The 16,044-nt window shown below is 43.3% G+C and overlaps 1 protein-coding gene across 1 annotated transcript in view; it reads left to right on the top strand.

Annotated features, from left to right (window-relative positions):
* The window catches only part of PTTG1IP (PTTG1 interacting protein), a 36,830-nt gene that overhangs the window by 5,264 nt on the left and 15,522 nt on the right, over positions 1-16,044 (top strand). Inside the window, exons 2-3 of the mRNA XM_049875027.1 lie at positions 9,776-9,828; positions 11,205-11,313. Of these exons, the coding sequence (XP_049730984.1) occupies positions 9,776-9,828; positions 11,205-11,313 (162 nt within the window). The remainder of the gene's footprint in view (positions 1-9,775; positions 9,829-11,204; positions 11,314-16,044) is intronic.

Genomic DNA, 16,044 nt, shown 5'->3' with positions numbered 1-16,044 from the left:
TCTGTCTCTTGGGCCCTTAGTTATCGTGTGACCTTGGTGTTCTTCATTCTCCTTTGATCCAGGTGGGTTGAAACCAATTGATGCATCTTAGATGGCCGCTTGTTAGCATTTAAGACCCCAGATGCCACAACTCAAAGTGCGATGCAGAATGTTTTCACAATAGAATTTGCCGATTAGAAGTCCCCTTAAGCCATAGTCCCCAAACGCCCGCCCTTGCTCCTCTGACCCAAGCATTCAGTTTATCTAGGAAACTTCTTTGCTTTTGGTCCAGTCCAGTTAAGCTGACCTTCCCTGTATTGAGTATTGTCCTTCCCTTCACCTAAAGTAGTTCTTATCTACTAACTAATCAGTAAATAACCTTCTCCCACCCTCCCTCCCCGCTCTGGTAACCACTAAAGAATGTGTTCTTCTCAGTTTAAACTATTTCTCAAGATCTTATAATAGTGGTCTTATGCAGTATTTGTCCTTTTGCATCTGACTAATTTCACTCAGCATAATGCCTTCCAGGTTCCTCCATGTTATGAAATGTTTCACAGATTCGTCACTGTTCTTTATCGATGTGCAGTATTCCATTGTGTGACTATACCATAATTTATTTACCCATTCATCCGTTGATGGACACCTTGGTTGCTTCCAGCTTTTTGCTATTGTAAACAGTGCTGCAATAAACATGGGTGTGCCTATATCTGTTCATGTAAAGGCTCTAATTTCTCTAGGGTATATTCTGAGGAGTGGGATTTCTGGGTTATATGGTAGTTCTATTTCTAACTTTTTAAGAAAACGCCAGATAGATTTCCAAAGTGGTTGTACCATTTTACATTCCCACCAGCAGTGTATAAGAGTTCCAATCTCTCCGCAGCCTCTCCAACATTTATTATTTTGTGTTTTTTGGATTAATGCTAGCCTTGTTGGAGTGAGATGGAATCTCATGGTAGTTTAATTTGCATTTCTCTAATGGCTAATGATTGAGAGCATTCTCTCATGTATCTGTTAGCTGCCTGAATATCTTCTTTAGTGAAGTGCATGTTCATATACTTTGCCCATATTTTGGTTGGGTTCTTTGTCTTTTCGTGGTTGAGTTTTAACAGAATCATATAGATTTTAGACATCAGGCGCTGGTCAGAGATGTCATAGCTGAAAATTTTTTCCCAATCTATAGGTGGTCTTTTTACTCTTTTGGTGCAGTCTTTAGATGAGCATAGGTGTTTGATTTTTAGGAGCTCACAGTTATCTGGTTTCTCTTTGTCATTTTTGGTAATATTTTATATTCTGTTTATGCCTTGTATTAGGGCTCCTAACATTGTCCCTATTTTTTCTTCCATGATCTTTATCATTTTAGTCTTTCTGTTTAGGTCTTTGATCCACTTGGAGTTAGTTTTTGTGCATGGTGTGAGATATGGGTCCTGTTTCATTTTTTTGCAAATGGATATCCAGTTATGCCAGCACCATTTGTTAAAAAGACTATCTTTTCCCCAATTAACTGACACTGGGCCTTTGTCAAATATCAGGTGCTCATATGTGGATGGATTTATATCTGGGTTCTCAATTCTGTTCCATTGGTCTATGTGCCTGTTGTTGTACCAGTACCAGGCTGTTTTGACTACTGTGGCTGTATAATAGCTTCTGAAATCAGGTAGAGTGAGGCCTCCCACTTTCTTCTTTTTCAGTAATGCTTTTTTTTTTTTTTTCTTCACTTATTCGGGGCTTCTTTCCCTTCCATACGAAGTTGGTGATTTGTTTCTCCATCACATTAAAAAATGTCATTGGAATTTGGATTGGAAGTGCATTGTATGTATAGATGGCTTTTGGTAGAATAGACATTTTTACAATGTTAAGTCTTCCTATCCATGAGCAAGGTATGTTTTTCCACTTTTGTAGGTCCCTTTTATTTTCTTGCAGTAGTACTTTGTAGTTTTCTTTGTATAGGTTTTTTACATCTTTGGTAAGATTTATTCCTAAGTATTTTGTCTTCTTGGGGGCTACTGTGAATGGTATTGATTTGGTGATTTCCTTTTCGATGTTCTTTTTGTTGATGTAGAGGAATCCAAGTGATTTTTGTATGTTTATCTTGTAACCTGAAACTCTGCCGAACTCTTCTATTAGTTTCAGTAGGATTCCTTAGGGTTTTCTGTGTATAAGATCATTTCATCTGCAAATAGAGATAATTTTACTTCTTCCTTGCCAATCCAGATGCACTTTATTTCTTTCTCTTGCCTAATTGCTCTGGTAGGACCTCTAGCACGATGTTGAATAAGAGTGGTGATAAAGGGCATCCTTGTCTGGTTCCCGTTCTCAAGGGAAATGCTTTCAGGCTCTCCATTTAGAGTGATGTTGGCTGTTGGCTTTGTATAGATGCCCTTTATTGTGTTGAGGAATTTTCTTTCAATTCCTATTTTGCCGAGAGTTTTTATCATGAATGGGTGCTGGACTTTGTCAAATGCCTTTTCTGCATCAATTGCTAAGATCGTGTGGTTTTTTGTCTTTTGTTTTATTTATATGGTGGATTACATTAATGGTTTTTCTAATATTAAACCGACCTTGCATTAAAAAAAAAAAAAACATTAATGGTTTTTCTAATATTAAACCGACCTTGCATACCTGGTATAAATCTCACTTGGTCGTGGTGGATTATTTTTTTGATATGTTGATGAATTCTATTGGCTAGAATTTTGTTGAGGATTTTTGCATCTATGTTCATGAGGGATATAGGTCTGTAATTTTCTTTTTTTTTTTTTTTGGTGTCTTTACCTGATTTTGGTATCAGAGATATGGTGGCTTCCTAGAATGAGTTAGGTAGTATTCCGTCATTTTCTATGCTTTGAAATGCCTTTAGTAGTAGTGGTGTTAACTCTTCTCTGAAAGTTTGGTAGAACTCTGCAGTGAAGCTGTCCGGGCCAGGGCTTTTTTTTGTTGGGAGTGTTTTGATTACCTTTTCAATCTCTTTTTTTTTTGTTATGGGTCTATTTAGTTGTTCTACTTCCGATTGTGTTAGTTTAGGTAGGTAGTGTTTTTCTAGGAATTCATCCATTTCTTCTAGGTTTGCAAATTTGTTAGAGTACAATTTTTTGTAATAATCTGATATGATTCTTTTAATTTCAGTTGGGTCTGTTGTGATATGGCCCATCTCGTCTCTTATTCGGGTTATTTGTTTTCTTTCCTGTATTTCTTTAGTCATTCTGGCCAATGGTTTATCAATTTTGTTAATTTTTTCAAAGAACCAGCTTTTGGCTTTGTTAATTCTTTCAATTGTTTTTCTGTTCTCTAATTCATTTAGTTCAGCTCTAATTTTTATTATTTCTTTTCTTCTGGTGCCTGATGGATTCTTTTGTTGCTCGCTTTCTATTTGTTCAAGTTGCAGGGACAGTTCTCTGATTTTGGCTCTTTCTTCTTTTTGTATGTGTGCATTTATTGATATAAATTGACCTCTGAGCACTGCTTTTGCTGTGTCCCAGAGGTTTTGATAGGAAATGTTTTCATTCTCGTTACATTCTATGAATTTCTTTATTGCCTCCTTAATGTCTTCTATAACCCAGTCTTTTTTGAGCAGGGTATCGTTCAGTTTCCAAGTATTTGATTTCTTTTCCCTAATTGTTCTGTTATTGATTTCCACTTTTATGGCCTTGCGGTCTGAGAAGATGCTTTGTAATATTTTGATGTTTTGGATTCTGCAAAGGTTTGTTTTATGACCTAATATGTGATCTGTTCTAGAGAATGTTCCATGTGCGCTAGAAAAAAAAGTATACTTTGCAGCTTTTGGGTGGAGTGTTCTGTATAGGTCTGTGAGGTCAAGTTGGTTGATTGTAGCATTAGGTCTTCCGTGTCTCTATTGAGCTTCTTACTGGAAGTCCTATCCTTCTCCAAAAGTGGTGTGTTGAAGTCTCCTACTATAATTGTGGAGGTGTCTATCTCACTTTTCAGTTCTGCTACAGTTTGTTTTATGTATCTTGCAGCCCTGTCATTGGGTGCATAAATATTTAATATGGTTATGTCTTCCTGATCAATTGTCCCTTTAATCATTATGTAGTCTCCTTCTTTATCCTTTGTGGTGGATTTAACTTTGAAGTCTATTTTGTCAGAAATTAATATTGCTACTCCTGCTCCTTTTTGATTGTTGTTTGATATATTTTTTTCCATCCTTTGAGTTTTAGTTTGTTTGTGTCTCTAAGTCTAAGGTGTGTCTCTCGTAGGCAGCATATAGACGGATCGTGTTTCTTTATCCAGCCTGAGACTCTCTGTCTCTTTATTGGTGCATTTAGTCCATTTACATTAAGTATGTAAGTGCTGTCATTTTGATGCCTTTTTGTGTGTGTTGTTGACAATTTCATTTAGTGCTGAGACATTTTTCTTCGTAAATTGTGTGTTCCTCATTTTCATAGTAGTCGAGTTTATGTTTGCTGAGTCATTATGTTTTTCTTGGTGTTTATTTTCAGTTATGGAATTGTTAGACCTCTTTGCGGTTACCTTAATATTTTCACTTATTTTTCTAAGTAAAAACCTAACTTGTATCGTCGTATATCGCCTAGTTTTCCTCTCTATATGGCAGTTCTGTGCCTCCTGTATTTAGTCCTTCTTTTTGATTATTGTGATCTTTTACATAATGACTTCAATGATTCCCTGTTTTGAGCATTTTTTTCTTTGTAAATTAATCTTAGTTTGTTTTTGTGATTTCCTTATTTGAGTTGATATCAAGATGTTCTGTTCTGTGACCTTGTGTTGTGGTGTTATCTGATGTTATTGATTTTCTGACCAAACAATTTCCTTTAGTATTTCTTGTACCTTTGGTTTGGACTTGGCAAGTTCTCTAAACTTGTGTTTATCTGTAAATATTTTAATTTCACCTTCATATTTGAGAGAGAGTTTTGCTGGATATATGATCCTTGGCTGGCAGTTTTTCTCCTTCAGTGCTCTGTATATGTCGTCCCATTCCCTTCTTGCCTGCATGGTTTCTGCTGAGTAGTCTGAACTTATTCTTATTGATTCTCCTTTGTAGGAGACCTTTCTTTTATCCCTGGTTGCTTTTAAAATTTTCTCTTTAACTTTGGTTTTGGCAAGTTTGATGATAATATGTCTTGGTGATTTTCTTTTTGGATCAATCTTATATGGGGTTCGATGAGCATCTTGGATAGATATCCTTTCGTCTTTCATGATGTCAGGGAAGTTTTGTGTCAGGAGTTCTTCAACTATTTTCTCTGTGTTTTCTGTCCCCCCTCCCTGTTCTGGGACTCCAATCACTCGCAAGTTATCCTTCTTGATAGAGTCCCACATGATTCTTAGGGTTTCTTCAATTTTTTCATTCTTTTATCTGATTTTTCTTCAGCTATATCGGTGTCAATTCCTTTATCCTCCAACTCCCCCACTCTGCATTCCAATTCCTCGATTCTGCTCCTCTGACTTCCTACTGAGTTGTCTAATTCTGTAATTTTACTGTTAATCTTTTGGGTTTCTGAATGCTGTCTCTCTATGGATTCTTGCAGCTTATTAATTTTTCCACTGTGTTCTTGAATAATCTTTCTGATTTCTCAACTGCTTTATCAGTGTGTTCCCTGGCTTTTTCTGTAGATTGCCTTATTTCATTTCTGAGGTCATCGCTAATGTCTTGACACATTCTGTAAATTAGTTTTTTATATTCTGCATCTGGCAGTTCCAGGATTGTATCTTCATTGGGGAAAGACTTTGATTCTTTAATTTGGGGAGTTGTAGAAGCAATCATGGTCTGCTTCTTTATGTGGTTTGATATTGACTGTTGTCTCTGAGCCGTCTATAAGATACTGTAATGATTTATTTTATATTTGCTCACTGAGTCTTATCTTGTTTTGGTTTCTTTCAGTATACGTAGAGGGGCTACTAGATTGCGCTGTCTTGATTGTTGTAGCCTTTGAATCACTTATGTCCTCTTACCAGCTGGTTTGGGCCGTTATTAGAAATATAAGCCTAAGAGTCCATTCACTATTCTTGAGTAGAATCTGATTTTGGGTCACCAAGTGTGTGAGGTAGACTGTCACCTATTCACTTAGAGGAGTAGTGGTGATAGTTGTGTGCACGAGATTCTAGTAGCAGCAGTGGGTCACATTCCAGGGGGGCAGGATGCTGACAGGCTTCCCCCAAGTGCCAGTGAGGTCGGTGTGTCTCTATTCCTAAAGCAGTTTGGTAGGTGGGCTCTGCAGCTGTACCTTAGGCACCCAATGCATGTACCTCTACAGATTGGTAGATGTCACTATCCTCAGACCCCTATGGCAGGAGGCTAGGTGGTTTGGGTGGAGCTTCAGCCCTGGGTTCCCCATTGTGGGTCAGTGAGGGCTCTGTTTAATAGTAGGGATATCAGACCTGGGAAACTTGTCTTTCCAGTAATCCGCTAAAACAATTACAGTCAGATCCCTATCAGAATTGCCTTTGCATTATAATAGCCACCTTGTTCCCTGTAGGGATGAAAGCCCAAGACCGTGGATCTCATATGCTTGGCTAGAGCTGGTTCTATATTTTTAGTCCAATTTCGGGAAGTCAGGGAAGGATTCTTGGTCCCTGGGTTTTTTGTAGCTGCTTCTCTCAGGCCAGGAGAATGGGTTAGGAAAAGACAAAAACAAAAAAAAGAACCCGCAGAGCACTTCACTCTCTGGCCCAGGAAATTCCAATGTTAATGAAGCTGTCTGGGAAGGGGAGGGGAGGGATCAGATAGATAGGAGAGAGTAGCACCCCAGAATATAGACAAAGTTACTTATATTGCTTGGTGATGACTGTTTTATCTGAGATTCCCGAGGGGCGTGTAGCCTTTGTGTGTTGGCTGGGTCGAGATTGCCCCCGAGGGTCAGGCCCTCACCCTGTGCTTGTGCTGTCTCAGAAGCCGTGGTCAGTTCCTCCGCTCCCAGTCCAAAGCCCAGTGCCAAGGTTCCCTGGCTGGGACACCGCACTCCAGGCTCCAAAATCAATTGCTACCACCTGGTGATTTCTCTTCCTGTCAGCCGCTGTGCTGCCTGCCTGCACTGGCTGGACTTCCCCCGAGGTCAATTCGGGGGGCTAGGGCTGTGTCCTGTGTTTGTGCCGTCTCAGGATGCCGTGCTCAGCTCCCCTGGGCCCAGTCCAAAGCCCGGCGCCAAGGTTTTCTGACTGGGATGCTGGCTCCAGGCTCTGAAAACAGTCACTGCTCCCCTGTGGTTGCTCGTTTGTTCTCTCCTTAGCCACGTCAGTGTGCTGCCTGCTTGCACTGGCTGAGTCTCTATGGAGGTTACCCCAGGGGGCTAGGGGTTAGGGCTGTGTCCCATGCCTGCCCCACCTCAGTAAGCCACTATGAGCCCTGCCACTAGGCACCAGGGAACCGCAAGGGCTCAAGGCTGTGAAGCGGGTCGCGGGTTCCAGAAGCGGTTGCTGGTTTAGGGCACGGCTTTTCGCTCACCTGTCACTCAGGTCAACTCTTTAGATCTGTGTTTGATGGTCAGGGTTCGTAGATTGTCATGTATGTGATCGATTCACTTGTTTTTCTGAGTCTTTGTTGCAAGAGGGATCCGAAGTAGCTTCTACCTAGTCAGCCATCTTGGCCCTGCCTCAAGGACGTTCTTACACATTGCAGTATGATGCACAAAACCCAGATACTTAACACTGATTGATGCTTGATTTACTATACAGTCCATGTACGAATCTGACCACGTATCCCATGAGTGGTCTTTTCCCCCTAACCTGTCCAGGATTACACGTGGTATGTAGCTGTAATGTCTCTTGACTCTCCCTTAGCGGGATAGCTCCTCATCCTGTCTTTTCACACTGCTGGCTTGTGGAAGTCCCCTCCCTCAGTTTGGGTGCGCGTGGTTACTTCCTCAAGATGTGATTCAGGTGCACTTCAGTGGGAGCCCATGGCTGGCTCTGACGCTGTGTCCTTCTCAGTGTGTCCCCACAGGCGTACCGGCTGCCGCCTTGTCCCATTATTGTGTTGTTCATAGGTTACTGGGTAATAACTTTGACCTTGTTCAAGATGATGACTGATCTGTGGGAGGGGCTTTGAGACTATAAGATCGCCTCACTCTACAGTCACCCACAGGTAACTCAACCTGCATCAGTGTTAGCTGTAATGGCTGCAAAACTTACCATTGCTCCCGTGTGTACTAGTCGGCCTCCTCTTTACTTACTTTATGTCAGTATAAATCATGGACTGTTTTATTCAAGGGTGATATCCATTCATGTCATCCTTCATTTTGATGTATAAATTGTCCCAGATATGACTGGGAGCACCCCTCCAGGCTGGCTTTTGGCTTTTGCCATTTGTCCATCAGTTGTGGGTACTTCTGACTTTTTGGCACAAGTTGTTCAAGGCTGGTCTCGTCCTGTCCCAGCCCCAGTGCTGGTATTAACCATTTTCTCTGAGGAGCCCTGGCTCCTGTTAGCGGGGAGCAGCATCCAGAGATCACGGCTTGGGTGCTGAGTGCGCCCCCTGCTGCTGGGTGTTGTGCCTAAACCCTTCCAATGCCAGAGCTAGGAAGTGAGCTTTCACATTGAAAGTTCTTATTTATGCCAGGTCTGCCCCATCCCGCCAGGGCCTCTGCCCCTGACTACCCCACGTTGCACCTCTCTTCCCCCAAGGCCACGTCACTGGAGAACTGAAACCTCAGCAGCCCTGTCTTTCTCCTCATCACTGGTTGTCAGTATTAACTTCTCAGGGCTGAATAGAATCTGTGGCTCTGAAAATTTCAAGTTGTTTAAAATAAGCTTCAACAGAAACCTAACAGACCATCCTCAGAGACTCTGCGAAGGGTGCTGTTTAATCTTGGCTGAGTGGGACTGTAGGGTCAGAGGATAAGTGCGTATGTGTCTTTTGAGCAGCTGCCGAGCCTTGTACCAAAGCATTTGATCCATTTCACTCCCCACCAGCACCGCAGGAGTTCCTGTAGCTCCATCTTCGCCAACACTGGGTACTGTCATCTTTGTAATTGTAGCCGTTCTGGTCGGGGGTATGGTGGTATCTTGTTGGGGTTTGAGTCTTTACTTCACTGCTGACTATTGGCATTGAGGATAGAGCTCTCTTCTGTGTGTGTGTGTGTGTGCGTGTGTGCATGTGCGTGCATGCACCCGCGTTCTCAAGGAGCAGCGGGGAGTAAGCCATCAGCAACTGCATGTCCGCATACTGGAGATCATTTGTTTGTAAAGCCCTTCTCTTCTGATTAGCTTGGATTCCAAAGCTGTCAGCTGGTTGGAGTTTGACCATTCCTGTAGTGACAGTGCTGCAAGTCCTGGTTAGAGTCCCAGGCCCGCCCCCGCCACATGATTGGAGCAGCCGATTCCACGGCACTTCCCACTCCATGCTGTGGGGGTGGCTGGGGGGACTGAGGCCTTGCCGTTAGTCACGGGCTCTCTGTGCGTGGGTGTAAAAACCCTGGCGGGCTTCTTGGGAGTATCAGTGGCACCGCCGCAGCTCTGGACAGAGGCTCCGGCCCCAGAGAATATTGGCTACCCAGCTGCAGGTTCCAGTCCGCTAGCGATCAAACACACTCAGTACCTCCTCTGAGTTCCAGCGACCTAAAACGCACCCTTGTGTATTCTGAGTCACCTTTCCCCGAGAACCTATGTCCCGTTGCTGCCTCGCTCGCAGCAGCATTCAGTAAATGTCTGCCCTGCGTATGTCTGCGCACCCTGAAGGTGGGGTGTTGCCCAGGGGGCCTCGGGAGGATGTTGATCCTGTGGTTCTGCTCAGAGTCCAGTGCCAGGGTGATTTCGTCAGTGCCCCCTACCCCTCGGGATCTGCTGTTCCTGTCCCACAACTCTCAGTGATTTACTTATTCATTTTTGCCCACAGTTTGTTCTCAGAACTCAAACAGAACCTGCGAAGAGTGCCTGAAAAATGTCTCTGTAAGTAGCATGAATCATCACGTAATCTTTAGATGGGGACACCTTTCCTAAAGCTAGGGCCACTTGTGTGTTTCAAAGGTTCTGCTTTCTGAGATTTGTGGAAATGTTTCTCAAGATAGCCATGAAGTGTTATTTTGGCCTTTCTCGGGCATATTAAACTGTCCTATGGGAAACTGCAGGCACCACCTGAGTGTTGTCCATACACGTTACTTAGCTCCTGAGGTGGAAGAGGGACCCAGGTGGCCACGGTAAGCAGAGTTTTGCTGCTGTTGATCACGTACAGCCTGAACCATTGTAAACACAAGACGCTGGAGTGGACACTCCGTAAATAGCCCTGGGTAAGTCCAGGCTTCCTGTGAATTTTTCTGGTTAATAGTCTTTTCTCCTAAAAAAAAACTCATGATTTTCCAGCCTACTAAATTTAAACTGTTAGCTTCAAAATATAAAATACAAAGCAAGGTCTTCCTCTTGCAGCATGATAGGCGCTACCTCAGGCATAATTCCCGTGTCCTCTCACCTGAGGGGCAGATGGGGCATCAGTGTCCCGCAGTGCCTGTGGACGCGTTCGGCCACGTTCTAGCCACCACTGCACGAGGAGTGTTGAGCACTCTTGAGGCTGCATTGTGAACTGTTGCTGTGTGTGCACTGGGTTTGTGCACCGCCCCAGCCTCGCTCCAGCATTTAGGAGTCAGCAGCCTTTAGCCTCAGTTACATCACCTTTGAACTGGGCACGATGATACCCCCCACTCAGTGCAGCTGTGGAGATCTAAGGTGGGATGCAGGGTACCTGACCAAAAGCAGAGATTCGTTGTGGTCATAATGGTCTGTTCAATGAATATGGGCCAGACTTGGTCCTGGCTGCTTGGGTGATGTCTGAGGGGCATGCAAATGCCTGCCCGCATGCCTAGTCATGAGACACAGTGCACGGAGGTGAGAGGTACGGCCACGATGTGAAGAAGAATCCAGCAGGGGGTGGGGAGGGTCACAGTTTGAAGGTAAGTTGGTAAGGGTAGGGCTCACTGAGGAGGTGACATTTTTGAAGGTCAGGGAGCCTCCAGATGTGCAGGGGATGGGCGTCCTGGTGGGGTGAGCGATCTGTGCAAAGGCCCCGGGGAGGGAGCTGGCTCAGCACAAAGAGGAAGAGTCTGAGGTTCCCATGGGCCTTGGCTTTCTTCTGAGTGGCATGCTGTGGAGCAGACGAGAGCCGCTGTGCTGAGAACAGAGTAGAAGGAACAGGACCGAGAGCAGACTGGTTGGGAGGCTGAGATTATTTAGGCCATTCACAGGGAGGTGGTGGTGTGCTTGGAGGCTGTGAGGTGCTGAGGAGTGGTTTTTACATCTCACTCGGTTGCTCATCCAATGCTTATTTCTTTCAGTGTCTTTGGTGCAACACCAATAAGGCATGTCTGGACTACCCAGTTACAAAAATCTTGCCACCTGGGTCGCTTTGTAAGTTGAGTTCTGCACGCTGGGGCGTTTGCTGGGGTAAGTCATTATTTTAGTTTACTTCTTGCAAAATCAGTGCTTTTTTAGAAATTCTAATGTATGCCCAATCAACATAAGTTGCCAGAAAACACCTTCCTGATAGATCTTTGACTCCCAGCAAGAATTCTAGGAAGCCCTGGTGGTGTAGTGGTTAAGTGCCATGGGTGCTAACCAAAAGGATGGCAGTTTGAATCCACCAGGAGCTCCCTGGAAACTCTTATCGGGCGGTTCTACTCTGTCCTATAGGGTCACTATGGGTTGGAGTTGACTCGACAGCAACGGATTGGTTTTGGTAGCTCTTTGACTCCCTCCCAGCAAGAATTCAGGAAGCTGGTGTTAGCACATGGGGCCTAGGAGTGCAGCTTGGGGCCCTGCAGGATCTGGAGGACTGCCTTCTAGGCCATCAGGCTGGTCACTGAAGTCTAAGTCTTTCCGTGTCCCGGGCAGTCTGAGCACATTCCACACAGTTGGTGCTCACGGCTCCTGAGGCCATGCCCATTAGGTTGTGGTGGCTACCCACTTCTTCCTACTCTAGACAACATCACAGTAACTGTGGATGTGGTGCTGGGGGTAGCTGTGATGTGCTCAACCTCTTCAGAAGCTTAATATGCTAACTGAGCACTAATTCCCTGACACTCCACATGACCTGGCCAGAATGCACCAGCATGTCTGACTCAAGGCTGACAGGCCCTCTCTCCTAGGGGGCTGTGCCCGGCTCAGAGTCAGAGGGCACTCACTGGCTGCCTTGCCTTGCAAGCCTGGCTAGGACTGTGGTACCCCAGAACGCCATCTTTGCCATGTGCCTGCAGGCGATCATTCCCTGAGTCTTTAGTTGTAGCTTTCAGTCATTCTTCAAAAACTGGTGAAGACTGGTGAAGGCTTGGTGTGTTTTTCTTTGCCTCTTTTAAAATAATAATAACTGCTCTTACGGTAGGAAGAAATTTTGACTGAACTTCAGTAAATGATCTTGACCTCAGCTTTATAAGTCATTTGTACAGTCTCTCCTGATCTGTGAGTAATATGATTGTATGGTATAAAAGGATTCTGGCATGTTAGAGCTCCAGTCTTCACACAGTGCCCTCTGTACGACACCAACATTTGAGCCAAAAATCGGTGAGCACGTATTTATTGGTAAAGTTAGCCTAACAGGAATGGTATGTGGTGTGATGCTAATGAATAATGAAACTGTGTATCAGTTTAGTATTTGATATCTTACGTCAGAGTTAGGCCTTCAGGAGCTAGGCTTTAGTCACCTGTATGGTAATAACCCACCACTCATCTGTTAGTTTGTCATACTGTGGTGGCTTGCCTGCTACTGTGATGCTGGAAGCTATGCCACCAGTATTTCAAATAACCAGCAAGTTCACCCATAGTGGGCAGGTTTCAGCAGAGCTTCCAGGCTAAAGCAGACTAGGAAGAAGCACCTGGCATCTACTTCTAGAAAAAAAATCAACCAGTGAAAACCTTATGAATAGCAGCAGAACATTTTCAGATGTAGTGCCAGAAGATGAGCCCCTCAGGTTGGAAGTCACTTAAAATATGATCGGGGAAGAGCTGCCTCCTCAAAGTAAAGTCGACCTTAATGACGTGGATGGAGTCAAGCTTTCAGGACCTTCATTTGCTGATGTGGCACAATTCAAAATGAGAAAAAACAGCTGCAAACATCCATTAATAATCAGAATGTGAAATGTACAAAGTATGAATCTAGGAAAATTGGAAGTTGCCAAAAATGGAATGCATAAAGATTGATATTCTAGGCATATAGTGAGCTGAAATGGACTGGTATCGGCCATTTTGAATCAAACAATCATATGGTCTACTATGACAAATTGAAGAGGAATGGTATCACATTCACATCAAAGAACATTTCAAGACCTGTCCTGAAGTATGGCGCTATCAGTGATAGGATAATATCCATATGCCTGCAAGGACCAGTTAATACAAATATTATTCAATTTATGCACCATCCACTGAGGCCAAAGATGAAGAAATTGAAGATTTTTACCAACTTCTATGTCTGAAATTGATCAAACATGCAGGCAAGATGCATTGATAATTCCTGGTAACTGGAATGCAAAAGTTGGAAACAAAGGAGGAGGATCAGATGTTGGAAAATACAGCCTTTGGGATAGAAATGACATGGGAGATTGCATGATAGAATTTTGCAAAACCAACGACCTATTTGTTAGAAATACCTTCTATTCAACAGCGTAAATGGCAGCTTGACATGTGAATCTTGCCGCATGGAATATGTATAAACTGAATTGACTATATGTGTTGAAAGAGTTGATGGAGAAGCTCGATATCATCAGTCAGAACAGGGCTCGTGCAAGTTGAAGTTGAGGCTTAAGAAAATTAAAACAAGTCCACATGAGCCAGAGTACAACCTTGAGCATATCTCACCTGAATTTGGAGACCATCTCAAGGATAGACTTGACACATTGAACACTAATGACGAAAGACCAGACGAGTTGTGGGATGACATCAAGGACATCATACATGAAGAAAGCCAAAGATCATAGACAAGTAAGAAAAAAAGACGAAAGTGGATGTCAGAAGAGACTCTGAAACTTGTTTTTTAATGTAGAGTAGCCAAAGAGAATGGAAGAAATGGTGAAATAAATGTTGAACAGAAGATGTCAAAGGGAGCCTGGAGAAAACAAAGTAAAGTATTATAATGAAATGTGCAAAGACCTGGAGTTAGAAAACCAAAAGGGAAGAACACGGTTGGCATTTCTCAAGCTGAAAGAAATGAAGAAAAAATTCAAGCCTTGAGTTGCAATATTGAGGGATTCTTTGGGCAAAATATTGAATGACACAGGAAGTATCTAAAAAAGATGGAAGGAATACAGTCACGATACCAAAAAGAATTGGTTGATGTTCAGCCATTTTAGGAGGTAGCCTATGATCAAGAACTGATGGTACTGAAGGAAGAAATCCAAGCTGCACTACTGAAGGCACTGGCGAAAAACAAGCCTTCAGGAATTGATGGAATATCAATTGAGATGTTTCCACAAATTCCAGGATGCTGTGCTGGAAGTGCTCACTCGTTTATGCCAAGAAATTAGGAAAACAGCTACCTGACCAACTGGTGGGAAGAGATCCATGTTTGTGCCCATTCCAAAGAAAGGTGATCCAACAGAATGTAGAAATTATTGAACAACATCATTAATATCACACGCAAGCAAAATTTTGCTGAAGAACATTCAAAAATGTTTGCAGCAGTACATCGACAGGGCGCTGCCAGAAGTTCAAGCCAGATTCAGAAGAGACCAAGGAATGAGAGATATCATTGCCAGTGTCAGATGGATCTTGACCAAAAGCAGAAGAGTACCAGAAACATGTTCACCTATGTTTTATTCACTATGCAGAGGCATTCAACTGTGTGTATCGTGACAAATTATGGTTAACATTGCAAAGCATGGGAATTGAGAACACTTAATTGTGCTCACGAGGAACATGTACATAGTCCAAGAGTCAGTCTTTCAAACAGAACAACGCGATACTGCGTGATTAAAATCAGGAAAGGTGTGCATCAGTGTTGTATCCTTTCACCCTACTTATTCAGTCTGTACGCTGAGCAAATAATCCAAGAAGCCGGACTATATGAAGAAGATGTGGCATCAGGTTTGGGAGAAGACTTAATAATAACTTGTGCTATATGTAGATGTTAAAATTTTGCTTGTTGAAAGTGAAGAGGACTTGAAGCACTTACTGATGAAGATCAGTATGGATTACACCTCAGCATAAAGAAAACAAGCATCCTCACAACTGGGCCAATAAGCAACATCATGATAAATGGAGAAAGTATTGAAGTTGTCAAGAATTTCGAATCACTTGGATTCCCAATGAACGCCCGTGGAAGCAGCAGTCAAGAAATAAAATGATGGTTTGGATGTGTATATGGCGTTTCCATGACCTGGCCTCGTACAACAAATTGTGCTGGATTCCCCAGTATTGTGGACCAAATTACTCGGCCAAGGGCTGTGGCGACCATGGTCTTGGGGAACATCTAGCTCAATTGGCATAACAAGGTTTATAAAGAAAATGATCTACGTTCTACTTTGAGTAGTGTCTGGGGTGTTAAAAGCCTGTGAGCGGCCATTTAAGATACTCCACTGGTCTCACTCCTTTGGGAGCAAGGAAGAATGAAGACACAAGGAAAAGATTAGACCAAAGGCCTAATGGATCACAATTACCATGGCTTCCACCAGACTGAGTCCAGTACAACTAGATGGTGCCCAGCTACCACTACCAATTGCTCTGACAGGGATCACAATGGAGGGTCCCGGACAGAGCTGGAAGAAAATGTAGAACAAAATTCTAACTCACAAATAAAGATCAGACTTACTGGCCTGACAGAGACTGGATAAACCCTGAGAGTATGGCCCCTGAACACCCTTTTAGCTCAGTAACGAAGTCACTCCTGAGGTACACCCTTTAGCCAAAGATTGGACAGGCCCATAAAACAATACCAAAGGGGCACACCAGCCAGGGGCAAAGACTAGAGGGCAGGAGGGAACAGGAAAGCTGGTAATGGGGAAAGCAAGGTCGAGAAAGGAGAGTGTTGACACGTTGTAGGGTTGTTAACCAGTGTCAGAAAACAATATGTGTACTGCTTAATGAGAAGCTAGTTTGTTCTGTAAACCTTCATCTAAAGTACAATAAAGAAGAACAAAGAAAATGATGTATTGCATTGGGCAAATCTCCAGCAAAGGACCTCTTTCAAGT

This window comes from Elephas maximus, chromosome 2, assembly GCF_024166365.1.
Source record: "Elephas maximus indicus isolate mEleMax1 chromosome 2, mEleMax1 primary haplotype, whole genome shotgun sequence".
NCBI classification, from domain to species: Eukaryota; Metazoa; Chordata; class Mammalia; order Proboscidea; family Elephantidae; genus Elephas; species Elephas maximus.
The sequence above is the reverse complement of the archived record's forward strand: the minus strand, read 5'-3'. Positions and strand labels throughout refer to the sequence as shown.